The following is a 27,711-nucleotide window of genomic DNA, read 5'->3' as shown; positions in this document are numbered from 1 at the left end:
GTGTTTATCTGTTCATCAGTTGATGGATCTCCTGCCTTATAAACCAGAGCTAACTTGACTCCACTCTACAAGTTTGATTTCAGCAGATTTTTTAAAAAATTGAAATATAGTTGATTTACAGTGTTGTATTAATTACTGCTGTACAGCAAAGTGGTTCAGTTATACATATATGCATTCTTTTTTTAATATTCCTTCCCATTGTGACTTATTATAGGATATTGAATATAGTTCTCTGTGCTATACAGTAGGACCTTGTTGTTTATCCATTCTATAAAAGCTTACATCTGCTAACCCCAACCTCCCACTCCATCCCTCCCCCGACCCCCCCCTCCCCTTGGCAGCCACCAGTCTGTTCTCTATGTCTGTGATTCTGTTTCTGTTTCATAGATAGGTTCATTTGTGTTATATTTTAGATTTCACATATAAGTGATATCATATGGCAGTTGTCTTTCTCTGTCTGACTTGCTTCACTTAGTATGATAATCTCTAGGTGCACCCATGTTGCTGCAAATGGCATTATTTTGTTCTTTTTTATGGCTGAGTAGTATTCCATTGTGTGTGTGTGTGTGTGTGTGTGTGTGTGTGTGTGTGTGTGTATGCCACATCTTTTTTTTAATGTTATTAACATTTACTGACATATAGTTCTTTTTAAATTTTTTTTTAATTTTTAATTTTTTTTACAGTAGGCCCTTGTTGGCTATCTATTTTAAAAATAGCAGTGTGTACCACATCTTCTTTATCCATTCATCTATCAGTGGACATTTAGGTTGTTTCCATGTCTTGGCTATTGTGAATAGCGCTACTATGAACATAGGGATGCATGTATCTTTCTGAATTATAGTTTTGTCTGGATATATGCCCAGGAGTGGAATTGCTGGATCATAGGATAATTCTATTTTTAGTTTTCTGAAGAACCTCCATACTGTTTTCCACAGTGGCTGCACCAACTTATATTCCTACCAACAGTGTAGGAGGGTTCCCTTTTTTCCACATTCTCTCCAGCATTTGTTATTTGTAGACTTTTTAATGATGGCCATTCTGACTGGTGTGAGGTGATACCTCCTTGTAGTTTTGATTTGCATTTCTCTAATAATTAGTGATGTTGAGCATCTTTTCATGTGCCTGTTGGCCATCTGTATGTCTTCTTAGGAGAAATGTCTGTTTAGGTCTTCTGTGCATTTTTGGATAGGGTTGTTTGGTTTTTTTGTTGTTGCGTTGTATGAGCTGTTTGTATATTTTGGAAATTAAGCCCTTGTCAGTTGCATCATTTGCAAATATTTTCTCCCATTTTGAAGGTTGTCTTTTCATTTTGTTTATGGTTTCCTTTGCTGTGCAAAAGCTTGTAAGTTTGATTAGGTCCCATTTGTTTATTTTTGCTTTTAATTTCTATTGCCTTGGGAGACTGACCTAAGAAAACATTGGTACAATTTATGACAGAGAATGTTTTGCCTATGTTCTCTTGTAGGAGTTTATAGTGTCAGGTCTTATGTTTAAGTCTTTAAGCCATTTTGAGTTTATTATTGTGTATGGTGAGAGGGTGTGTTATAACTTCATTGGTTTACATGTGGCTGTCCAAGTTTCCCAACACCACTTGCTGAAGAGACCGTCTTTTTCCCATTGTATATTCTTGCCTCCTTTGTCGAAGATTAATTAACCGTAGGTGTGTGGGTTTATTTCTGGGCTCTCTATTCTGTCCCATTGATCCATATGTCTGTTTTGTGCCAACACCATGCTATTTTGATTACTGTAGCTTTGTAGTGTTGATTTCAACAAATATTGATTGAGCACCTGTGTGTAAAGTCCTATGCTTGGTGCTGTAGGGAGCAGATGCAAAGACCATATCCTTGCCCTCTGGCCGTTTACTCTCTAAGGGAGAGAAAATGCTCAAACAGCATAATCCGAGGTTGGTTACAAATTTACTTAATACCGTTAAAAGTAAAGTGCTGAGGAGGCGATAAGGAAGGGGGAATTTCTCCCTGGGGGTTAGAGAAAACTTCCCTCAGGAGGGTACCTTGGAGCTCTGTCTTGTGGGAGCAAGGAGGGGAGGCTTCGGATGAGGGAGGGAAGAGAGATGAGTGGAAGAACGAGAAAGGAATTCAGACTGAGAAATTAATATATAAATATTTGGTCTGGATCTAGGGGAACCAAAACTGGAGTGCTAATAAGCTCTTAGGAATTCAGGATTCCAGCTAGCCAAATCATTGTAATTCAGAAGAGTGGTATGTGGCAGTGGGAAAGGGGTTTCTCTCCCTTCCACAGCTGGGCTACCTGAGGATTTGAGTGGCTTAGAGTTCAAATTTTTTTGTTCTCTTATTTTTGACTTTGAGTTGGGCTTTCTCTTGCCTCTGGTAAAACCATATTGTCAGAGAGGTAGATGGGGTATTTTTAGGAAAGAGGCTTGAGGTGCAACTTAAAGCTGAGCTGTGTTTTCTGCACCTCGGATGAGAAGAAGTTCTTCCCCAACCCCTCGCCGTCGAAGGGAAATTTGGGCTGAGCCCAGTGGGTGGAGGTGTACCTGGCGGATGGAGCCGTGGACTGCAAGGGGCTGAGCCCAAGGCAAAGATGGCTTCTTCATAACTCGGGGAGTTGGGAGAGTCTCCTGAGAAGCAGGGTCTGGTGGGCGGGACGGATCTACATTAGGACTTGGGAGATGTGCTGGAAGTCCCACCTTCCAGACCTCTGTTTTCACCTTCAAGGATGTGCCTAGGCTCTTCATGCAGACTCCCTGGAAGCTGGATTTCTGCTCTCCAACCTTGGTGCTTAGGACATGGGGCAGGATCATCCCCGGGGAAATGTCTACAGGAGGAGGCCAGTCCTGAGGCCTCTGGACTGGTTCTGTCCTGAGAATGAAGCCACGTTTACGTTTTGCCCAGGAGATACTCTGATTTTAAGAATGTAACTTTTACTCTTTCTCTATTTAGAACTCAGTGACATACACAGACCTTTGGCTGATACCTTGGATGCTAAATGAATAGGCTTTTGGGCTCCCTGGAGCAAGTTGCAGGTCTTGCTCAAACTCAACTGGGAGTAGGTATTGGGTCAGAGAACCCGTGGTTTTTCTGACGAGAGTCTCCAGTGTATTGAGTCTCCAGGGCTTGAGCTCTGGGTTACTCGTTGGGAATTCTTAACTTCCTTTCTCTCTTACCTTCTCTTCCTTCATTTAGCAAATATTGTGCGTGCCAGTTTGGTGGCTGGCATTGGGCTAGGTCCTGAGTATTCCTGGAAGAGTAACGGCAAGCAAACACAGCTTGCCATCATGAGGCTTAGAGCTTGGTGGAGGAGAGAGATAATCCAACCATTACTGAGCAGTCTGGGACAGGCTATGTTGGGGGAAGTAGAAGGTACCATGGGAGCATGGGGAAGGGGAACCTACCCTGGATTGAGGGCCTGCGAAGGCTTCTAGGAGGAAGCGAAGTAAAAGGAGAAGTAGGGTGGTGGTAGAGTTGTGGCTTATACGAGGGGGATGGGCTCCACGCAGGGCAAGTAGCAGGAACAAAGGCTCTAAGGCCTTTGTTGATGATGAAAAGATGTTCTTTGTGGTTAGAGCAGAGAGCAAGAGGGAGGAAGGAAACGGTGAGAGAAGAGGTTGTCCAGGTAGGCAGGGGCGAGTCCTCGAAGGGCCTTGTAGGCTCCTTAAAAGGATTGGGTGTGTATCTTGAGGACAATGGGGAGCCGATGAAGAAATTTTAAAAGCCAGATAGTGACAGCATCCAAAGTGCATGTGAGAAAAATTACTTAGACTACAGTGTGGAGGATGGATTGGAAAGGGCAAGACTGGCGATAGTAATAAGACCCATTCTAAAGCTTTATTTTAATCTGAGGGGGTAATTATGGTGATCTAATATAGGGAAGTGGTTGCAGATATGGAGAGAAGGGGACAGATTCCAGAGATACTTATAGGGTGGAATCATGGAGACTGGGAGATGGGTTGGATATGAGCTGAGGAAGGGGATGGATTCAAAGGCCAATCTGAGGTTCCGGGCTTGAGTAAGTAGCAGGACAGTGGTACAAGTCCCCGTGTTTGTCCTTAGTTTGTGGTGGGACCTCGGATAAGCCACTTCTCAGATCTTTAGTTTTCTCATTAGTTGAAGGTAATAATCTCCAGTCATCAGCTCTGGTGGTGGGGAATCCACTGATAAAATCTATGTGACAAGTAGCATCCTATAGTCTTTCCGTGACCCTAAAAGTCCTGGCAGAAGCGAAGTCTGTCCTTACCCTGGTTATCTCTGTAATTTGCACCCTTACATAGACTTCCCCCCTTATCTACAATTCTGAGCACTTGATTGATCTCCCAGGAACTGGTGAGGCCTCGCTGGGGGTCTCCCTTCGGGTTCTCAAACCAGCTTTTGTTGAAAACAATGATATCATTGAGTGGGTGGAGCTGGGCCAGGCTTTCCTGAGCCAGTTTAAGGAGAAATGGGTCTTTATGACTTCTGTACTTATGGCTCCCTTCCAGTCCTCTCCATGGCTCCCATGTGCCCCACTGCCCGCTTTTCCTCCTTCTTTTACCCCCGAGGTTACGGGTTTGCAGGAAACTGGCAGCCCCCACGTTTTCTCCTCTTGCATCAGTCTCCCTGGAGAGAGGTCTAGATGGGCCAAAGGGGCTATAATGACTGCATTATATCAGGCTTGGTTTCTTTTTCCAAGGCCGCCCCCCTGCCCCCCTTCCCAGGAAAGGAAGGACAAGTCGTGGAAAGGGATTCCTTTGGAGGAAGACTGGAGTGCTAGAGAAGGAGGAGATCTAAGTGTTGGGAAAGATGTCAGACCCCTTGTATTCTAGAAACTTGTGATCTCTTATCGATGCTGGCTTTGGGGCTTGGGTAAGAATGCGAAGGTTAAACTGGCCTTTCAGTTATGTGGTGATAGGAATATGGCTGTGGAAAAGGAGATCAGCAGTGTTGAGGATACTGAGTCCCTGATCCCTAGGCGGCCCTTTTTCTCTGTGCTCAACATACGCGCACACGCACACGCACACACACACACACACACACTCATACTCATGCACAGGCACCCCTCCTCCGAAGCTGTGTAGGCAGCTTGTTAGGGGAAATTGGAAGTTGATTGCAGCTGTGGTTTGCAGCAGTTCTAGGAAGGAAGGAAGATAGGTTGTAATATAGAGACTTGGTTTCTAGGGACCAAAGAGTAATACCTACCTTCTGTGTGGCCTGTGAGTGTTTGCAAAGTACTTTCACAGATGACTTTGGAAAGGAGGAAATAATTTTCTGTCTTCCTTTCTAAGTTCTCGGCTGGGTACCCTGTAACAAAAGAGAAACAAACAGAAGTTTATTAACATGTATACATGGGAGATACCCAGAGAAAAATGAGTGACACAGAATTGAGGCTTCTGTAGCATCTTTAACAAAGAACAATAAGTTTGTAGAGAAATGGTAGGAAAAAGGAAAGAGGTTTTAGGCTTCTAAAGGCCGTACACTGTGGGAAGGTAAATATTTGGGAAATGATAGATAAAGGCTAGTTTTTAAAGTTTGTTGTGTGGATTCCTCTGGTGCCATCTCCAGGCTGACGGGGTCTAAAGTTGTCTCTGGTGATTAATTTTTGTCCTTCCTGGTAGAGAGAGGAGGAGGGACACCTTTGAGAACTGATGACCCGCTTTTAGGCAAATAGGAGGGCAAGGAGCTTTTCTTGTATCTGCTTCTTCTCAGCTGCCTTCAGCTCAGAATGATCCTTATGCTAAAGTGGCATGTCTGGGGTGGCATAAGCTGCCGCCCTTCAGCCTCCTCTCATCTTCATGAACGAGATGCCATGCGCAGGGCAGGAAAGCTGTGCTTGCCTCCTTCACGTCCCCCAGCACAGTGCCTGGCACATGATTGGCCTCAATTAAATATTTGTGGAGTGGGTGTTCCGAAGAGGCACTGCAGCTTGGCCAAGAATCCAGAGCAAATACGTGATGAATTCAAGCCAGGAGGAACTTGGTCTTCCCGAGGCCACGTGCCCCACAGTTTGTACCATATTATGCTGCTTAAAAAGCGTTCATTGATGAGTTTGCATGAACATCCTTCCTCTCTGCCTTTTGGGAGTGTCTGGATGGCCTAAGTCTTGGCTTATCTACTGCTGATGCTGATGTTTAGGTAGCTTTCGTTCATTTAGACTGACGAGTTTAGAAGCCAAATATAATTCTGTGATGTTGGGAAGTTGCTTTTGCTCTTTTTCCAATTTTTCATCCATGAGAATGGAATGGGGGTAAGCACTGAACAGAGAGGGTGACATGTAAAGATCTTTTGTTGCAGTAGACTCTGCCATTTATTCAGCAGTCCCCCTCCCCTCCAGAAAAACTTTATGGGAAGCGTATGAGGCAACACATAGAGTGAGGGAAAAGTTGAAGGACTAGGGCTTGAAAAGGACAGGGTCTAGGAATTCATAGAGAGTCTCTTTGAAACCGAGCAGGACCCTGTGGGGCTCCCGGGCACGGAGGCCTTTTTGTTCCCCATTTCTTGTAGGCCAGACTCCAGCCTCCATGACCTTCCCTGAGTTCCAAAAGGCAGATTCGAACAGCTGCTAATCAAGGGAGGAGCAGCCCAGAAACTGCCTGAGGCGAGATTAAAGGGACCCGAGAAGCTCATCAAGATTAGGAGACCTGAGACCTGGGATTAAGGGAGTGCAGGCCTGTGTGTACACCCTGATCTTGTCAGCGACCCCACCCTTGAACCACTGTTATAAAACCCCTCATCAAATCCAGGTTGGGGACTTCTCTGGTGGCGCAGTGGTCAACAATCTGCCTGCCGATGCAGAGGACATGGGTTTGAGCCCTGGTCCGGGAAGATCCCACATGCCGTGGAGCAACTGAGCCCGTGTGCCACAACTACTGAGCCTGCGCTCTAGCGCCTGTGAGCCACAACTACTGAGCCCACGTGCCTAGAGCCCGTGCTCCGCAACAAGAGAAGCCACCGCAATGAGAAGCCTGCGCACCACAAGGAAGAGTAGCCCCCCACTAGCTGTAACTAGAGAAAGCCTGTGCGCAGCAACGAAGACCCAAAGCAGCCAAAAAAAAAAAAAAAAAAAAAAAAAAATCCATCCGGATTGGGATACATGGTTTGCAAGTGTAGGAGCCTGCTGTGGTCCCCTTTGCCTGGCACAGCAGTAACACTGTTCTTTCTACTTCACCCGAAACTCTGTCTCTGAGGTTCAATTCAGCATCAGTAAGCAGAGGCTGAGATTTCAACATCATCTTCAGGCACCACCAATGGTGTGTCTCAGCTCCAGCCATTTTTACCGGTGTCACTCATCTAGAAATTCAGTGAAATGAGACCTGATTGTCCTGACTTGTTATGACTGACTCCAGGTGGGCCCAGTCAGCATGCAGCAAGAGGGGAACATTTCTCTAAATGTAAATTTGGCACTGTTTTCCCAAGAAAGTGGCAGGGCTGCTGGGCAGTGCAGGACAACGTATGACCACTACGTTCTAGGAGGACTTTCCAAGTTCTAACCTTCCTGACTTGTGCATTCACTGTGATTTGTGCTTTAGGATGCTAAGAAACATTGGTCAAGGTTTATCAGAGTTACTGGGAGCCTAAAAGGGACCAAGAACCCACATTTAGGGCAGGTTGGTTTGTGGTCTTTGCTTTTTCTTTGTTTGCTTTTATTCATGGGATAGCCCACCTACTCCCCTTTTTCTAAGCATATTTTCATAAGTCCTGTGATCTTAGAGATTTCTTTTCTTCACTTTTCCTGTGTCTTATCCCCAAAGTTTATCTGTACAACTGAACCATTGCCTCTTGCATTGGCCCTTCCCTTCACGTTAATCTGATAACTGTGGTGATTTACCAGAAACTTGTTGCTATCGGAAATGGGTTTGGTTGCTCGTGGTAACTGGTTTCCACTTCTTTATTTTTCTCGGAAGTAGTAAACATAGTACCCCATTTCCCTGAACTGTTCTTATCCAATTCCAATAAGTGCCTGTAATGGGTACTTTACAGGACACTGCAAAACAAACCCGTAAACTCTTCTTGGGTGAGCCATTTGGAGGGCCTCTCGGGTCCCTGACAGTTAAGCATCTTGATCCCAAGAGGTCAGCCCTATTTGCACAGAGAGTTTACTCCATCTTCGTGGAGGCAGCCAAGAGCGAGGCCTGAAGAGGATTAAATAAAGACCCTGCTGGTCAAAGGAGTAAACAGTGCTCATCCAAACATCCTTTGGTCGACAACACAAAAGCAAAACACAGGACCAGGGCCTGGTCGGAAGGGTGCCAGGTCTCGTGGGGACTGGGAGAAGATGTAATGGGATGCGTTTGGTGACAAGGAGTGTTGATTTAATGCATTGTTTGGACACTTCCTTAATAGAAGATTAAAGACAACATGCTTCGACTTTATGCCAGGCTTGTGGGTGGCACCATCTTGCTTTGCGGCATTGCTTCTGGACCTGGGCCTCTAGCAGCGATGATGCTTGCTCAAGTGAGTCCTTGGAGTAGAAGGAGATCTCCTACTCTTTACATCAGGAGCAACCTTTAAAGTTCCCCCTTCCTTAAACTTTCTGTTCCCTCAAAAAGGAATGCCTCTGCCTGTGGGCCCCTTATTTGGCTTTAGGGCCATGCCTTTGGCATGTTGGTTTGTTTCCATTCCTTTGGAGTCAGAGGTGGAGTGAGCACTGCTTTGGAAATCTTGGTTCTGAGACAGCTTGAGCTGTCTCTTCTCCCCTTTTCTTTCTTGCTCTTTGAAAACAAAAGACAACAAAACACTACTTATTGAATTTGTTATTTTGTCCCAAATATGGGCAGGCACTAGCCATTACATTAGAATATCATTCTCTGCTTTTCAAAAGCTCTTCCCAATGTCTGCCTGTCCTGGGCATCACCATTTCCAACTGATAGAAAGGGAAACTGAGGTTGAATAGCTTGTGATGTGTATAGTATCACCTTGCTAGTTAAGAAATATGAATATTAAAATTTCTGAATATACCCAAAAGGAGAGAGACTAGTATTATGAACTCTCAGAAGCCCATTATCTTGGTTAACAATTACCGAGTTTTACCACATGTGCACATAGATAGTCCCGGAGAAAATGTTACCTGATATTTGTAGAAAGAAATACTTTATACTTTGCAAAGATTTCTTTCACATTTATTCATTTTATTTAGCAAATACTCATAGTCAGACACTCTCCTAACATTGTCTAGCAACCCTATGAAGTAGATTCTATTATTTCCCCCATTTTATAGATGAGAAAACTGAGGCACAGAGAGGCTAGCCGATTTGCCCAAGTTCACAGAACTCATAAACGTCCTAGCTAGTATTTGAATGTATTTTCTCATTTGATCCTCTCAGTGGGGCTGTGAGATCATAATTATCACCCTGTTCATTTTCAGTCTAGGAAAAAAAACAGAATTTATGTGGCTCAAGTGAAAACAGTTCTCATACAAATACAGATAGTGAGCGTTTGTCAAAGTTTTGTTTAATTAATGGGGAACCAACAAAATGATAAAACTGGTTTAAAAATTGGATAGATAAAGGAAACATATATATTTTTTCAATAGTGAGGAAGGAATGCTGAGATAACATTGCTAAATTACATACAAAACTGGTTAATATTCTATGGGCAATAAAATCATAACCTTGAGAGTTATCTTTTCTGCTAGATGGAAATCATTTGTATCTCTATTGTATCTTATTAGGGTTTTACAAGTTAACATCTGATTTTACAGAGTTTTACAAGAGCTGCCCTAATTAGTTGTAAATAGTCTTTCAAAGCTACATTTCCCCCCATGGAGTCCAAAGAACCTTAGAGCTCCCAGAGCCTGTGATTTGACGGTGCTCTTGTATGACATTGAAAGGCATTACGGTGATCTTTTGCCTCATTTGCAGGGTTTGAAATGACAGTCATGTAGAGAGTAATGCAGCTGGTGCTCGAACCAAACCTTTCTGAGCCCGGGACTTTCCCTCTAGGCTGTGCTGATATCATCTTTAGATTTTGACTGGGTGCTTAGGAGGCTAGAACTAAGAAAAAGAATTAAAAATGTTAAAATTGGTACAGCGGAGACTTCCCAGAGACTGAAAAAGTATCACCTGGAAAAACTATTAAAAATATAGATTTCTGAGTCCTTCTCTAGAGAATGTAATTCTCAGTGGGGCTGGGATGGGGCCTGGGATTTTATATTTTTTAACAGCATTTCCGGGTGTGGTGTTACTGGGCTGAGTCCCGTTATGACAGCATTGTAAGTATAAGTGAGAAATGAAAGAGCCTTATGTTATCACCTGCATGGATGGACAGGGTGAGGGTGAGGCTCCTCCAGAGAAGATAAGAGGGACCAGCAAGGCTGTACCTCCCAAGCATCACCAGTGTATAAGTGCCCCCAATACTCCTGAAAGAGCTAGATATGGAGCAAGACCTGGGAGAAGGAGGAGTCAGTAAACATAGCCGCTGGGATGAGCAGAGTGCTGTTTGTTTATGCTGAGCATATCTGGGTAGGGTTGTTTTTCAAGGTAGTTTGGAAATTTTGACTTTGTCTTCACCCATTTGCTTATCTGAAGCAGCATGCTGGATGGGGCGATTGGACTCCGGAAGATGTTTTGCAAATTTTAGTCCTGCTGCTTCTCTCTCCCTAGAGGGGGTTTTAGAGAAGCTTAGAGAAGCATTTGAAATTAGTCTGACAGTGCGTAGTCCTTAAAGGGACGGTTCTGGATTCGAAGGCTGTGAGCCTTAGGAAAGGTGGGTCAGGGCTGTTGGAGCTGCAGTGTGTTTTGGGGGGTGTGGCTGCGTGTACAGTTACCAGGCCACCAAGGGCAATTCTGTTGTCCCTCCCTGGAGAGTGAACTTATGTTTTATGTCCAATATTTGGGGGACAGCTTATTTTCCCAGCTGGGATGCAGAAGATACAAAGATTCAGAAGATTGCTCGAGGACTTTGGGGTCTGGGCAACCTGAGTTTCACCCAAAGGGAGCACTGCAGTGCCGGCTGCTATTAGCATTGGGATGATGTGTGATCTCTGCTTGCCTGTGGGCTTGTGAGCCTTGAGGGCACGGGTGGGAGGCACTTCTTCAGAAATTGCTTTTCCATCAAAGCCAGAAAAAGGAGGGGGCAGGGTGGGAAATCTTGGACAGTCCTTCTCTCTTCCTGGATGCACATCACTCACAACTCGTTTCCTGAAAATCCTAGCACACTCCAGTGGTGAGAGACAGCTTCCTGCAGATCTGCTGAGCCAGCCCCTTGTCAGAGAGGAGATGAGAACAAGATGTGGTTGGAGAAGGGGTGGCTGGGCTGAGCTGGGCTGCTCAGTGGCCCTGCAGCCCTGTCTCTGAGGGGATAGTGTCTTTGGTGCCGAGAGCAGCGCCAAGGCACCACCAGGGACTGGAGGCATAGATGGGCCTGGCTTGGGGCGATGGGGAGCGTGTGAAAGCAGTGTCTTGTGAATCGGTACAATTGCACAGATAGTGGTGATGGAACATGACCCTTCCTTTTGCTTTTAGAAGGAAGGATGACCCTCCTGGTCAACATCCGCAACCGCATTTGGGGAAAGGGTTGTTATTAAAAAAAAGAAACAACCCCCCCCCCAAAAAAAACGACCCCTGACGTCCTTACATGTCTATCCTCTTTATCTTGCCCTGTGCTTTGCTTACCCCTACGGCTCTTCTCTGCATGTATTCACATCTAAGACCCAGGAGCCTCCTTTTTGTGGCATCACATGTTCTCAAGGCTGCTGTCATCACCGTCAAATTGTGCTTTGGACTACTGCTGGCAGTGCTTGAGTTTTATGCTTCTACCTTCTAATAGAGACGGAGCAGAGAACTGCTTAAAAAGTATGGTCTGGCCCAACAGACTTGGCTTTGAAACCTGGCTCTGACACTGTGCCATGACAGCTTGGACAAGTTACAGTTCCGAGGTTGCAGTGTCCTCCTAGGCATGTTGTGAAGGTGAACTGCTTTCTCACTTAAAGGCATGTGAACTGTTTTGATGGCAACTTTTCAGGGTTTCTTAAGCTCAGAATGATCCAGGGTGTGGTGGAGGTAGAAGGGTGATGGAGGCTTGGGTAGTGAGACAAGTGGATATTTCTGAAGTTTGCCTGCTTTAAAAGTATGTTGAGAACTCGTGGTCTAGGGTGGTGGTTCTGCCCGAGACTCACTCAGAGAGTTATTACAACAACAGATGGTTGGGCTCCAACCACAGTTTCTGTGTGCAAGGATGTTTGCAGTGGGGCCTGGCAATCTGCATATATATATATATATATATATATATTTTTTTTTTTTACAATCTGCATTTTTAACTAGTTCCTAGGTGACGCTAATGCTGCTGGTCCTGAAAAGGGCAGTTAGGTGGAAGAGGGAGCAGACTGTTTCTTGTAGATTCAGCAGACAAGAATGAGGCCAGTGGGTGCAGGTTACAGAGAGAGGTAGTTTTTGGTTCAGTGTAAGAACTTTCTCTAACTATTTTATGTGGGTGCTCTCAGGAGCTCCCTGTCACTGGAGATGTCCAGTGCCGAATGGCCATCTGGCAGATTCCTACACAAGGTAGAAGATTCATTCATTCGTTCATTTATTCATTCATCCACTTTTTCCACAGAATAAACCTGCGTGGTACTAGGAGCTGGGGAGAAGCATTGAACAAGGCAGCCGTGCTCCCTGCTCTTAGGGAGTCCACAGTCTAGTGAGTTTGGCTTAATGATTCCTGAGGTCCCTCTCAGCACTGAGGCTCTGAGAGTCCTATGATGACAGTGGCAGAACTCCTGAATAAGAAGGTGCAGAAAGATGCTTGCCCTTCTGAGGATGTGTGGCCAAGAAACGACCAAGAATGTGGGCTCCTCTGAGGTTCAGTCTGGATTGCTCTCTTTGGAGCATCTTGGTGTCACTGGATGAATATTCCCCCCCCCACCACTAAGGCTCAGAAGAGGCTGGGAGTGTATTTTCCAGGAGTGCATTACTGTGGGAAAACTCACGTCTCCCTACTGTCATCCAGGATGGACTGTTAAATTCTGAACTCCTGACTCGCCGTCCATTATGCAGTCTGTGAAAGCAGACCAAGGAAATGGGCTGCAGGAATGAGCTCATTGTTTTTTCACCTCTCTCAAGTGATATACTGGGGAGTTAATGGCTGGGGGGAATTGAAAGGAAATAGGTAAATTCCACCAGTTTTTCTGGGTTCTTCCCATCATAATCCCTGTTGAAAGCAATAATGACAATCACTAACCTTTACTGAGCTCCACTCTGAGCCAGGACTGGTTTTAAGCTCTTTTCATGCATTATGTTATTTTACTCAGATGACAACCCTGTCAAGTAGAAGGGATTTTGCAGAAGAGGAAACAAAGGTTTGGAGAGGTAAAACAACTCGCTCATGGCCATAGAGACAGTACATGTCAGAACTGGCACTGAAACTTAGTCTCTCAGACTCCAGACCATGTTCTAAGCTCCTAGTATGCTCAACGACTCACTCATTCATTCATTCAGTAATTAGTTAACACATTCTTTCACTGAGTACATGTTAAACACCAGTATATACTGGTGAGCAAAACAGCTTGGCCTCTGTCCTCCTGGGGCTTACAGTTTATCTCGCTCAGACAAATGGGTGACTCTTCCCTTCGATCCCTGACTGGTTAGATGCTACGGAGGAAGAGAAAGGGAGACAGAATCTGGCAAGTTAGCTACTGACCCAAGCTTTCCATGTGAATTGGAGTTTCTCTACACAAGCTGGGATTTCTGTTTTGCTTTGTTTTTACATCTCCCTGTTGGATTTCTTTTCTTCTCGTCCAAGCCAGCACGTTGAAGGGCTTGACATAGTGCAAGAGACAACCCTTGTGGCATTTGCCTTCCGACTGCACTCTTTGGGTGGAGGGGAATCTGAGAGTCTGGGGTCCCGGAACTTAGAGCCGGAAGTGACTCCGAGAGACTCTGGAGATCCTCTTCAATGACCCTCTCTTGTGGGAAATGTCACCTCTTACAAAACCAGGGTGGTCCCTGCAGGTCCCTTTGGCTTTCTATGCTGGCCTCAGCTTGTATCTTCTTATTTAAAAAGCAGTTTCAAATTAGATTTTCTGTTTTCAGAATAAAAACATGATAATTATTCTTTAAGATCAACCAGTTTTTCAGAAATATTATACAGCTTACATTGTGAACATCTTCCGTAATTCCCTGAGATAACCACCATTAACGACGGGCGTGCCCTCCTCCAGCTGTTGTTGATGCATGCACTAGTGTGTACTGCTGTTACTTTTTCATTAAAAGGGATTTAAAAAGTACATACTTTCCTGAAATTTATTGTCTTTATCTAACTCCATTTTAGACATCTTTCCACATTAGTAGATATAGATCCACTTAATTCTTTTTTGTTAGATTTCAATTTTTACTGGTGCCTTCCATTACAAACTTTGCCCCCGACCACGATTTTCTTTAGATTCGTTCTGCTTTTAACGTGGCTGAGCTAGTTGAAGCGTCCATTTGGCTCTTTTGTCTTTTAACTTTCAGGGAAATTCTAAAAGCCTTATTTGAGCTCACCTTGCCTTTGGTGAGGGATTCATTTTTTTCTTTTCTTTTTCTTTTTTTTTTTTTTTTCTTTTTTGCGGTACGGGGGCCTCTCACTGCTGTGGCCTCTCCTGTTGCGGAGCACAGGCTCCGGACGCGCAGGCTCAGCGGCCATGGCTCACGGGCCCAGCCGCTCCATAGCACGTGGGATCTTCCCGGACCGGGGCAAGAACCAGTGTCCCCTGTATCGGCAGGTGGACTCTCAACTACTGCGCCACCAGGGAAGCCCTGGTGAGGGATTCTTAACCCCAGCTGCAAGAGGTCTGTGGCAAGAGAGAAACCAATGTCCAATTTTAGGAAAGAAAAAACAATATTGGAAGGGTAACACGTAAAACTACCAGGTCTCAGGGGATCTGAACCACTAGGTCTCAGAAAAGATGGGCAAAGGAAACTCCTGGAACCCATGCAGCAGGAACAGGAGCAGATGAATAGCTCCCATTTGTTAAGTTCTTGCAGCATTGCTCCATTGGCTTGGCTCGCGCCGAGGGCCACCCTTGGCCAAGGCCAGGTAGGATACCTTGACTGACAGTCTTACCAAAACATGCAACAGGGAATAGGGGTTCCCTTAAAGAAAAATTGGTGTGCTGATACCAAAAGTTGGTGGATACGTTGGAGAAATAATCAGTCAAGGTACACAATAGGGTCCATAGACCCTGGGAAATTTTGTGAATGTGTTTGCACATGTATTTTCCCAGGACCCAGAACGAGTTAAGATCTGAGATAACTGCTTTTGTGGTCAACTCTATCTGGTTGTGGCTGACTTAAGCGATGATCCCAATGAACACAAAGTTCATAACAAACTTCACTCTGTTTTTCTTTTTATTCCTTGAGCCGTTCCATAGGACTGCCTAGTTCCTTCTGTGTGGAGACGCTTGGGGTGGCTCTACCAAGTTTAGTTAGAATCACTGGCTGCTGTTCCCAGGACCGTGAAGTCCATCATCTAAGGAGACAAATGCCTGTTTTTATTCTTTTCAGGCACCTTTTTGCTCCAGCCTACACAGAAACCCAATATACTCCAAGTGGCAACCCTCGAACTACCACCCTGAAATCCGAGGTAAGTTCAGGTCAATATCTGTCAAGCAGATGCCCTATCCCAGACCCACCCCTAGGAAGTGAGGAGATGCTCAGTGGAGACAGTCCCTCCCCTGAAGAAATTGTTTCCCTGACTGAGACCCAGGGAGTGAGCAGGAGACACGAAATATGAATTTGTTGTTTCGTAAGCGTACCCTCCCGTTTGCTGGCTAAAATGGTGAAACAAACAATATTTTAAGCAAGTTGCATCTGATTAAAGTTGATATAAATCATCGTGAAGCATACATTTTCTTTGCTTTATGTTAATTACCCACATACTAACAAAAGTTTAAGTAAGAGAAATGATTTACTGGTAATCCTGTCATCTCACCCAGTCGGGTGTTTGTTTTTTTTTCATATGGACATGTAAGGTTTTGTACTCTGCCTTTTTTTTTTTAAGATGTTGGGGGTAGGAGTTTATTAATTATTTTTTATTATTTATTTTTGCTGTGTTGGGTCTTCGTTTCTGTGCGAGGGCTTTCTCTGGTTGTGGCAAGCGGGGGCCACTCTTCATCGCAGTGCGCGGGCCTCTCACTATCGCGGCCTCCCCCATTGCGGGGCACAGGCTCCAGTCACGCAGGCTCAGTAGTTGTGGCTCACAGGCTTAGTTGCTCCGCGGCATGTGTGATCCTCCCAGACCAGGGCTCGAACCCGTGTCCCCTGCATTAGCAGGCAGATTCTCAACCACTGCGCCACCAGGGAAGCCCTGTACTCTGCCTTTTTAATGTGGTTTTAGGATGTGAAGATTTTCTTATTTTGCTGCTATCTTCATATTGGGTATTTTTCCCCTCCAAGTTGAGTTTGGCTGTTTGCACAGAGATTTGTCATTTAAAAAATGGTGTTTCAGTTTTAGTCTTTTAGTTTGCTCCACCACACCATTTGGTCACTGGTGGACATTTAAGGTCATGAATCATACACATTTCATGGTTTGCTAGCTTTTCCTACAGGGCACCTTTTAGAATTTGTAGGATTAGAGTGGTGGTTCTCCACTAGGAGTGATTTTGGTTTAAATCATTTCTTTTCTTTAAATTTTTGTTAAATATGTTGGTAATGAACATAAAGCAAAGGAAATATGCTTCGTGATGATTTATACCAATTTTAATCAGGTGCAATTACCCTAAAATATTCTATTTGTCTCTTTGACTGTTTTAGCCAACAAAGGAGGGGACCCTTGGCAATTTGTAGGCACAGTTTGGGTTATCATGACTGGGAGGTGGATGCTACTGGCATCTGGTGGGTAGGGATGCTGCCAATTACCCTACAATGCACAGGCCAGTCCTCCACAGCAGAGAATTATCTGGCCTCAAATGTCAATAGTGCCCAAGCTGAGACATTCTGGACTTGAGTGACCCTTCTGAGACTCTGTGCCAAAGAGCAGGGGTGAAGGAGAAGGGAAGACAGACTCCAGCAGAAGGAGCAGTCTTTTGCCTTTGGGGCTGGATGTCATGGGCTTTTGTGGTGTGCGTATCTGGGGGGTGTGGTGTGTAGGCAGCACGATGGGCTCCTCCCACAGCTTCCCATGACCCTGAGGTTCCCACGTGATCCAGTCTCTACAGTAGCCCTGCCGGAATGCAAAAGCCTAGAAGACAATGACAGCCACTAACAGTTGTTAGCAGCACAGATGAGTTTATCAGATCACCCCTGAATGAGGAGAGGGACACAGGACAGTTAGGTTTCGATGGGTCTAAGAGGTCTGTAGTAACTCGGTAGCTGAGGGGTTATGTTGGACTGTTGGGTGTGAAGATCAGGGCTGCCTTCTTCACCAAGACCTTCCTGGGGTGGGGGGAGTGGCTGGTGCCCACGGGAGGCAAGTAGGCTCTGTCTTCTCATCTCTGGGAAGGCTGGCCAGCTGTGGCTCCACACCTTCTTCAAGGCCCCTTGGTTGAAACTTCTTCCTCCCTTGAGACTTCTGTTCTCTGTCTCCAGCTCGGTGGGGAAGGGACAGACATGCCTCAAAAGCCCCTCGCCATTATGACCTCACAAAGCACCCTCCTCTGGGCTTGGCTTCTGCACTTCTGTGCTGAAGAATGGGTCTCAGTGCTCTGAGTTTGCCATGAGCTCATGCTTCCTGCTACGAAAGCCCCCTCAGGGTGGCCCCCTCAGGCTGAGAAGCTGGGAAGGAATGCGATGACTTCATGGCTGTTGTGTACTTGTTCTTTGTGCTCTCAGGGTTAGGCAGAGATGTTGTGAGGGCCTTTGAGAAACAGAGGACAGTGAGAGAACTTCCCCTCCCTCCCAGAGAGCCCCTCCTTCCTGAAGGTCTCGTTGACTGAAGCACAGAAGCACATCTCGCCTGAAGCTTGGGATGCCTCTTTGTTTTCTTACATCCCCTGCTCCTGGGCTCTTGCAAAGCCCCCCACCCAGCCCCAGGGGGCTTCCAGTCAGCTTTCTTACTTGGGAGCTGAAGACTCCAAGAGAAATGGGAATGGAATAAACCACTTAGCCTCGCTTGACCCAAATGTTGCGGATCACACTCTCCTACCAAACTTGGCCAGGGGTAGTGGGATTTGTGGGAACCTTATCCAACCCATTGCTGGGCCTGTGGGCCCCAGCCCTGATCTAGGTCAGATCACTGGGGGAATGGTCTGTGAGTGTGTTCCAGTAGAACGAGTTGCAGAGTTTGGGGTCTGAAGCCAGGGTTTTAGTCTTGGCTTTAACTAGCTGTGTGACCTGAAAAACCCTTTTGACCACACTAGTGTTGAGTTTCCTCATCTGAAAATTGGATATACTAAGATCTGACTCTCAGGGCTGTGGAAGGGTAAGATGAATCACTGATTTTTATGGGAATTTATAAACATCTCTTCCAACGCCACATCTTACATATGAGGAAATTGAGGGGAGAAGAGAAAAAGGAACATGCCGAAGTCGAGATAACCAGTGAGAGGCAAGGCTTAGACTAGTACCTCAGTCTCCGTTGGTGCTGGAAGATAATAGAGCTTTGACAAACTAAGTTCCATGCACTTTGCTGGGTCTGCTTTTGCTAAGAGAGACAGAGCATGGAGTCTGAAGTCAGGCTGCTGGGGTTTGAATCTCCACTTTGCCGTGTGGCCCTGTGAATGACCTAAAACCTCTCCAACTTTTAGTTCCCCCTTTTAAAAAATGAGAATAAGAGTATCTACCTCATAAGGCTGTGGTCAGAATTAAAGGGGAAAAAATCATGTAAATTGTTTATCCAGGAGCAAGAGCTGGGTGGATGTTAGCTCTTACTGTTAATAACAGTAAATGGCAGGCATTATCATCACGTGCGGTGATGTGTGTGACAGCCCTTTGTAGAGTGTACTGCACTATACTCATGCCTAGAGCTGAGCAGAGGGTGGAACCAGAGAATGTAGCCGAATGGGTTAGCTGTCTCCTGGGTCACATGCTTGCCTGCTGGGGACCAAGGAACAACCACAATCAAGTGTGGTCCTGGTGATGGGTCACTCGGACTGTTGTTATGTAGGTGAATGCCAGAGATTCCCAATTGGCCCTGCTCAGGCCCAGGACGTTGGTGGGGAAAGAGAAAGCTTCTGTGTCTGCAACTACGCAGTTTACATCCTTCTTAAGCCCTTTTTAAGAACCTGGCTCTGCCCTGGAGACTTTACCTTCTTTCTCTTCGGACCAGCTTATCTCTTTTGACCTTTTGGGAAGAAGCTTGTAGGAATGTGTCCCTTGTTATCACCCGTTGGTGTGCTGGGAACAGTCCTGGTTTGTGTCCGTCTGTCTGGTTTAGCACTTTATCACTCTCAACGGGGTCCTGGTTTGCCTCATAAATGCTCTGGCTACCCTACTTATCAAACACTCTGCTGGCACCTCGAACTTTATTTCAAGCCCTTCTTCATGATTTGTAATTTATCTTTGTATGGCTTTTAAACTAATATTGGCTCTCACAAGACCCTAAGTCCTACGAAGGCTGGAGCTGTGTCTGTTGCTCGCTGTTGTGTCTCGGGGCCTAGTCCTGGGCCTAGCACAGAGTGGTTTGTAGCCATGAGGAATCCAGCCGGGTTCGGAAGACCAGATGGCCGTGAGATGCCCTGGCTAGAGAGCAGCAGCAGACCTGCAAGCGTCCATGGACACAGGTGCCAAATCAAGTCTGCTCCAGGCGGGTAGGGATTCAAGGGGAGCAGGGAGGATGGGGGATAGACCAGTGCCATCAACTTGGAGGTTTAAAACAACAGAAATGTGTTCTCTCGTAGTTCTGAAGGCTAGAAGCCCAAAATCAAGGTTATGCTCCCTCTGTCGTCTCTAGGGAAGGATCCTTCCTCGCCTCTTCCAGCTTCTAGTGGCTCCTGGCCACGCCTGGTGCTTCTTGGCTTCTAGTTTTGTCTAATCTCTGCCTCCGTCTGCACATGGCCTTTCTCTTTGTGTGTGTGTGTCTCTCTGTGTCCTCTCTTCTTTTTATAAGAATACTAGTTCAGTATTGCCTCATCTTAATTTAATTACATCTGCAAAGACCCTATTCCAAATAAGATCACATTCTGAGGTTCTGGGTAGACATGAATTTTGCGGGGGACAGTGTTCAGTCCTTACGGGGGGGTCAAAGATGTGAGTCTAGTGGGGAGGCAGGCTTTTGAGAAGCCAGTGTTTCCTGTGGCCAGCATCGTGTCATAGAAAGACATCTGAGGGACTTCCCTGGTGGTGCAGTGGTTAAGAATCTGCCTGCCAATGCAGGGGACAGGTTCGAGCCCTGCTCCGGGAAGATCCCACATGCCGCAGAGCAACTAAGCCCATGCACCACAACTACTGAGCCCGTGATCTAGAGCCTGCGAGCCACAACTACTGAGCCCACGTGCCACAACTACTGAAGCCCACGTGCCTAGAGCCTGTGCTCCACAACAAGAGAAACCAGCGCAATGAGAAGCCCGTGCAATGCAACGAAGAGTAGCCCTCGCTCGCTACAACTAGAGAAAGCCCGCGCGCAGCAACGAAGACCCAACGCAGCCAAAAATAAATAAATAAACTGTTTCTCTGAAAAAAAAAAAAGAGATCTGAAATCCTGGGTTCCGCAACTAGCAGTGAGACCTGCGACAAATCTCTTTGCTCCTCTGAGCCTTAGCTTCTTCATCTTTTCAGTGAGGATGATGGCATCCGCCCTGTCCCACCACCCAGGAACATTGCGAGGGTCAAACAAAACGGTGGCTTAGAAAGCTCTTTGCAGACTGTAAGCTTAGGGTAGGCATATAATCATCCCTGACTTTCACGAGACGCGAACATTGCCGTGCTTATCAGTATCCTGTGGTCTGACCACCCGCTTTCTCCACGCTAGGATCACTGCTTTTACCATGGGACAGTGAGGAAGGCAGAACAGTCCAGTGTCACGCTCAGCACCTGCCGGGGAATGAGGTAAGAGGCCCTGACAGTGCTGGGTGGGGCGCACCTGAGACTCTCCCCAGCAATGGAATTTTTTAAGCTAAGCGGGGCTGGCCTTGGGCAGGGACTTTGAGAAGCTGTCTATTGAGAATGTATGCAAGCCAGCTCTGAGAAGGGCTGAGCTTGGGAGGGACAAGGGAAGTAATCCTTTGATGATGGTGACGGTAAAAATAATAATGTTAATAATAGATAACCCACAGATTCACTGGGGATTGAGCATACTCTTTCCTGAGGAGCTTGAGGTTTTATTATTATTTAGGTATGGTGAAGCCCACAGAGCAGGAGACAACTGCCGTTGAAAAGACACTTTATTGTACTCAAGATCCCAGGAGGAGGGGCACGCCATGCTGGGGCTGGGGCACAGGGCAGCACAGGGGTCAGTCAGGAGGCAGACAGGGGAGAGGGAACGTGGGCAAGAGTCTTTATTGTGGTTTCTGTGGAAAGGAACAGGAAAGGCAGGGTAAGCAGGCTTAGGATTGGCTAGTTTGAATAATTTTGGTGGGATCTGGGGCATGGGGCTGTCCCTAGTTGTCTGGTACCTGGCCCTGGGGTGAACAGGCCCGGGGAGGTGGGCAGTCCAGAGAGTGAGAAGCCCATTGGAAAGGCATGCTGTGCTCACTGGTGAGTTACCATCTGTAGGAATTGGCTAACCCTGGGGGCAGGAGCAAGGTCCCAGTGTCAAAGCACCAGGATATAGGAAATAGAAGACATGGTTCATACACTTGAAATTGATGAATTTGAGCATTTATTCCCACTTCTCCTTTGTTCTTCTCTGGTAGAAGTGCTTATAGGCGGCAAAAAAGGAAATGGGCAGCTAGTGAAAAGAGCAGGAAGAGAAGGGAGAAGCAGGGATAATCTTCAAGACAGAAAATGAACTGAAAAGTTCCAACGAGGGGGCGTGTTGGAAAGAGAGTGACTTCATTCTCTGAGCCAGACGACCTGGCTTTGAGCAAGTAGCAGTTGACCAGAGGGGTGACCTTGGACCTTGATGGTCTCTTTTGTAAAATGTGGATAAGGGAAATATATATCTGTCGTGTTGTGAGGATTGCACGTGCTAATAGATATCTAACGTTTAGAACTGGCCAGTATATACAAGCACTCAGTCACCTCCCAGACCCGTGCTTCCTGGGCGGGGCCCGCAGCGGGGCACCATCAGTATCACCTGGGAGCTTGTTCGAACTGTAGTATCTTAGGTCCCACCCAGACCTACTGGATTGTAACCTGTATTTTTACCAAGATCCCCAGGTGATATGTGTGCACGTTATAGTTTATACCTGAGAATATGTGTTCCTTGAGAATGTGAATTCTATCTCAATATCTGTTTCTCTCCTCCAGCCTACCCTGGTGCTTTGCATATAGTAGGATCTATACATGTATGTTGGAGTAATAAAAATCATTTATTTAGACTCTTCCCACCCTCCCCTCCTTTTGGAAAAGAGATGATGATCTGAAAAACCTGCGTTCTAATTGCCTATACTAATTGCCTGGGTTTTAATTGCCTATACTATGTGGTACCTATACCCAGTGTGTTGATAACCTAGCTCTATGAAAACAAAAAGAAAAAAAAACCACTGATATGTAGCATCTGCCAGTATGCTGGTAAAAATATTCCCACCATGACCAATTCGAAGCTATCAACATGATGTTACTGAAGGCAGCATTGGGCAGATATGCACACGTTGGCCCTCATGAGCCAGTAGGAGGTGTTTCCACTGTGTACCCTTCCTCTCTCTTGATCGATTGAGCCAATGATTGTTTCTTTCATTCAGCAAATTAACAGTGGGTGTCTGCTCTATGCCCATGTCCTACACGGGTGGAGGGAAGACAGGCATATAAAAGTAATTTCCTGAGCCCTCAGTTTCTCATCTGTAAAGTGGGCATGGATGATAGGCATGGTAGAGAATGTTAAGTGCTGTGTTAACGCCACAGCATGCAGACAGGATTATTATCATCTTATAACAGTGAAACCATGCTAAGACTCACCCAGGCTCGCATGCCAACGTGAGGCCCATCATGCTGCCGATCCCACGTGTTTGTTTATAAATCGAGCCATGTCTCATCTGTAAGGCTTCATGGTGAGCTGGCCGGAGGGGATTAGGCAGGAAACAAGCTTTGGCTGGGAGGCCATAACAGAGACCCCAAATCCCCTGCTCAAGTGACCTGATTGAGCCTAGCCAACTGGCCTTCCAGTGGTGTTTACGGGCCCAGTCGTCTGCAGTCTGCAAGTGAACAGCATCTGTCCCAAGAAGGAGGAAAGGGAACATGCGGGTGTGACTTGCTTCTCTCTGCCTATTCCTCTGTCCTCTTGGTCTGGGGCAGTGGGAATTTGGCTTGGCCTCTTGTACATCGTTCCCACAGCTGTGCTGATAGGGGGGAACTGGGTGAGCCGTCCATGTGTTTCTATTTTGCACGCTTCCCTTTTATGGGGTCCACCCGCCTTATTTTCCCAGCCTTCTCACTACACACCTTAAGAAACCGAGGGTGTCTGTGGGCCCGACTGATTTAAGAGCTGGAGACGCCTGGCAGATGGCTCGATTCAGACTCTGGAGTAGGAGCAGCTGTAGCAGCAGCAGGCTTCAAACCCGCGGAACGCGGAACACTCCAGTCGCCCCCCACTAAGGCTCATAAAGCGATGCTGCAATGGAAAATCTCCATAGCGATTGTGCTTCTCTCCTGGAAACATGCTCTTTGTGATTGGAGAAAATAGGTAGGATTTATACCAAGTGGGCTCTTCTGGCTGATGATACAAATACAGAGGAATCCAGCTGAGTTTCTAGATTGTTGCTGGGCGTCCTCTTCTCTCCAAAGCAGTTCTTTAGGCTAATTTAATTGAAGAGGTAATACGGGATCATAGTAAAAATACATTCAAATAATACAAGAGCGTACAATGAAAGAGTACGCTTCCTGTTTCCCGAATCCCCCCTCCCCAGAGGCAGCCATTGTTACCAGTTTCTTGTGTATCCTTTTAGAAATCTTCCTTCCAAAAAGGAACAGGGGTATGTAATATAATGCTCTGTAATCTTGTTTAGGCCCCTGACCCCTTCGAGAATAGAGTGGCAGCTCTGGATATTTATAAGCTACACCAATGAAACGATGTGGCACACCATTTCCTAGGGGTGTTTAGTGTCCATACTCCCCAAGCCTGTCTCCTATGAAGGACTCATCTAAATGTCCTATACGATGTCTTGTGTGCACAAATGCTTTGCAAATTAACATAAAGTATAAATTTTAGGAGCAACGATTAGTTGTGAAGAAATCTAGACATTACTGGGTTGAGGTGTCCTTGACTGAACCTGTGGGATTTGGCAGACACTGGGCGTGCATGTACGTGTGTGTGTGTGTGCGCGTGCGCACATGTGTGTCCAACTCACTGTCTATCAGCAGGAGAGGTATTGATTGCAGTAAAAACATTTTTTAAACCTGATTGGTCACTTTGTTTGTAAAGAAAGTGCTTGAAGATTATCATTACGTAACTAATGAGTGTGCTAAACATCCAAATAATACTGGAGCATAAAACTAAAAGAAGTGAAAATTCTTTATCCTGTCCTGCCCTTTCAATCCATCTCATTCCCCATCTGTAATCTGTTGGGGAGTATACATAATTGAAATACAAAATTATGTGTATATATGATTTTTTAATCCAAGGGAGATTGGTTATAGAGTTATACATACCATTCTGTAATTTGTTTTTTTCTTTTTCCAGTTTAACATTATGTCATAGGCACACATAGATCTAGCTCATTCTTTTAATGGCTGTATAGTATCTTAAGTACTAATGTCTGGCAAGTTTAATTACATAGAAAGTCTTTCAAAGACATACAGTAGATCACCTGTAGTCATCTATTTGATGCATCACTCTTTTTTTTTTTTTTTTTTGTGGTATGCAGGCCTCTCACTGTTGTGGCCTCTCCCGTTGCGGAGCACAGGCTCCGGACGCGCAGGTTCAGCGGCCATGGCTCACGGGCCCGGCCGCTCCGCGGCATGTGGGATCTTCCCGGACCGGGGCACGAACCCGTGTCCCCTGCATCGGCAGGCGGACTCTCAACCACTGTGCCACCAGGGAAGCCCTGATGCATCACTCTTATAGCAGATCTGTCCTCAAAACCCTGGGGCCCATACTCACTGTGGTTATACCTTACCCCAGGTCCCTGGACTCAGACTTTGTGGGAGAGAGAGGGAGAGAGAGGATATGAAATTAAGAGTGTGCACAGGAGGATGTGTGTGAACGTTATGTGATGGCTTAGAAGGAGCTCACAATTTAGAGTCAAGCGACCTGAGTTTCAGATCTAGCTCCATACCTCCCGGCTGTGTGATCTCTGAGCTTTCCTCCCCGTTTCATTTCATTTCCTCCTTGTCTTTGCCTTGGCCAGCTCAGCTCTCTAGATGATGCCCACGGTGCAGGGGGCTGCTGAGTCCTGGGTGGGAGGCTGAGGGTCGTGTCATGGCTCCGCCCATGAGTAAGGAGCCTGGATGTCAGGAGACCTGGGATCTGCCCCCAGCTCTAACAGTAGGTCACTAGGTGACCTTGGGCAAGTTCCTACTTCTCTGGGCTTTGGTTCCTCTGATCTGAGAAAGCAGGGTAGACAAGACCATGGAAAGGACTCTTCAGTGTAGAAATGTCTGTGCTGCAGAGAGAGTGGGCAGAGTTTCCAGGAGGTGGGGCGCCTGGGACAGAAGGAGCCAGTCCATGCCTATCTGCCCTCTTGCCAAGGAGAGGCGTGGCCCTTTCCCATTTGAATACCTGGCCTTCGTTCTGCAGAACAGATAAGAAATGCTACCTCTGTGTCAAGCATAGAGTAAGCGCTCACAGGGCAGCATCAGGTTTTGTCAGGTGTAGATTCTGGGGCCAGGCAGTTCCTGGTATAAAACCTGACAGGTTGCTTCAGTTCCCTAGCATCAGTTTTCTCACCTGTAAAATGGGAGCAACAATAGTGACATCATTGGTGGATTTACATGAGGTGATGAGTGCAACTTCCTTGAGATCAGGGACTTTTTTTTGTTTTCCTATCACGCTGCATCCCCGGTGCCTAGAACTGTTCCTGTCACATGGTACGTGCTCAATACATATGTGCTGAATGGCTACTGAATAAGATGCCTTGTACCCTGCCTTGTGTATCATACATGCTCAATGACTATTAGCTATCCTTTTTAAATATTACCCTAATTATTAGTAAACATTGCCTCTTACTTCAGTCAACTGTCATAGCAGCCCTGTGAGAGGGGAAGCTTTGTTGAGTAACTTAGCCCAAAGCTAGCAGACAGCAGAGCCAGAATTTGAATCCAGGTGTGTCCCACTCCCGAGCCCATGCTCTCCACTTGTGGCTTGCCACCCCATCCCAGAGGGACCACATCACCCGTGTGACCACGTCACCTCTGTGCTGCCTTTGAAGCTCCCTGTAACTCCTTCTCACTTGCATGCAGATTTTGGGGGAAGGAAAGAAGTGTGACAGAGTGATTACCTCTTAGGGCAGCTCTGGATGGAGGCATGTAGGGTGTGTCCCCTTGGGTTCAGCTCTGAATGGACAAATTCCTAAGAAGCAGTTCTTGCCTAGTTCCTGGAAGGATGCATTTGAGCGAGTCTTGTAGTCATTCAGGGGTTAAACCTGCTGCCTGCCTGGCCTGCCCTGCCAGGGTTCCTCTGTACAATTTCATTTGTATCAAGCTCTCAACAATGAATAGCGTGTGAGGTCCTGGCCACCCAACCTCATGGGTCCCCCTCCCGCGCACCCCACCCCACCCCCAGCCCCCGCTAAGCTCTGCCAGTGCTTACATTTAGCAAATTAGATCAACTGAGACACTTAGAAGGAGAAATGGCTGGTGAGTTCAGGGGAGGGCAGCTAGCAGGGCTTGGGGTTGGTGACAGTGAAGGGCCCTGGGAAGTAGATTCTCACAAATCCCCCCACTTTCAAAGCTGGGCTTCGCTGTGACACGCTAGGGCTTGCGCCAGCCTGTTCTCCATCCCCTGGCAGTCGGGAAGGGGGCAACTGTGACACAGGCGTGTTACCAGCAGCCGCAGCAGGGGCAGGGGAGGGGAGCGGCTGCAGAGTCCTATTGCTGGAAGGACCTTCAATGTCCTTCTGAGCTTGTGTTTCTCCAGTTATAATCTGCCCACTCCCTGGAACAGAATTGCTTAGAGCTCTGTGAAAAGACAGGGCCCTGCCAGAGGCTGGGCTCCAGGTCAAGGTTCCTGAGTGTGGCTGTGCAGGACATTCCTATGGGACTTGTTCACTTGCTCAGGCCTACAGAACCTGCATCTCCTAGGTGGGGCCTGGACATCTCCATTTCTAATACACCCTGGAGAATATTCTAATGGATAGATCTGGGAGATGTGATCCTAAGATCTCTGACCCCTAGGTTTGGAACTCACTGATAGAGGCAGATAGCATAGAAGTTAAGGGCATGGGGTCCAGAGTCTGCCGGACCTTAAATCTTTGGCCCCAGAATACCCATGAGAGCTTGTTATTTAATCTCTCTGGAGCTCAGTTTCCTTATCTATCAAATGGGACCCATAATGGTGCTTTACAGCATTGATGTAAGAATGACAATTATAAGCACAGGGCCTGGCATATAGTTAACTCTCAAAAAATGGTGTCTAAAAATGAGAAGTGGACTGACTGCCTCTCCCAGCTGGGGTCTTACTTCAGACAGCCCAGTTGGGTAATGGCTGATCACGCCTCAGAGGAGAGTTGCTGATTCTTGTCACTTATAGCTACTCTACAGGGCTCTGGTGACAGAGGCAGTGTGAGGTCATGGTTAAGGTCTTGGGACCTAGAGCCAGACTACTTAGGTTTTTACTGCCTGTGTGACTTTGGTCAGTTGATTAACCTCGCTGAGCC

At 46.5% G+C, this 27,711-nt stretch overlaps 1 protein-coding gene across 3 annotated transcripts in view; it reads left to right on the top strand.

Annotated features, from left to right (window-relative positions):
- The window catches only part of ADAM19 (ADAM metallopeptidase domain 19), an 88,929-nt gene that overhangs the window by 18,365 nt on the left and 42,853 nt on the right, over window positions 1-27,711 (top strand). For all 3 annotated transcript variants that reach the window (XM_060296547.1, XM_030834245.2, XM_030834244.2), the window contains exons 4-5: window positions 15,431-15,509; window positions 20,772-20,848. In XM_060296547.1, the coding sequence (XP_060152530.1) occupies window positions 15,431-15,509; window positions 20,772-20,848 (156 nt within the window). The remainder of the gene's footprint in view (window positions 1-15,430; window positions 15,510-20,771; window positions 20,849-27,711) is intronic.

Source organism: Globicephala melas, chromosome 3, assembly GCF_963455315.2.
Source record: "Globicephala melas chromosome 3, mGloMel1.2, whole genome shotgun sequence".
In the NCBI taxonomy this organism is placed as follows: domain Eukaryota; kingdom Metazoa; phylum Chordata; class Mammalia; order Artiodactyla; family Delphinidae; genus Globicephala; species Globicephala melas.
Note: the sequence above shows the minus strand (reverse complement) of the source record. Positions and strands in the feature narration are given on the sequence as shown.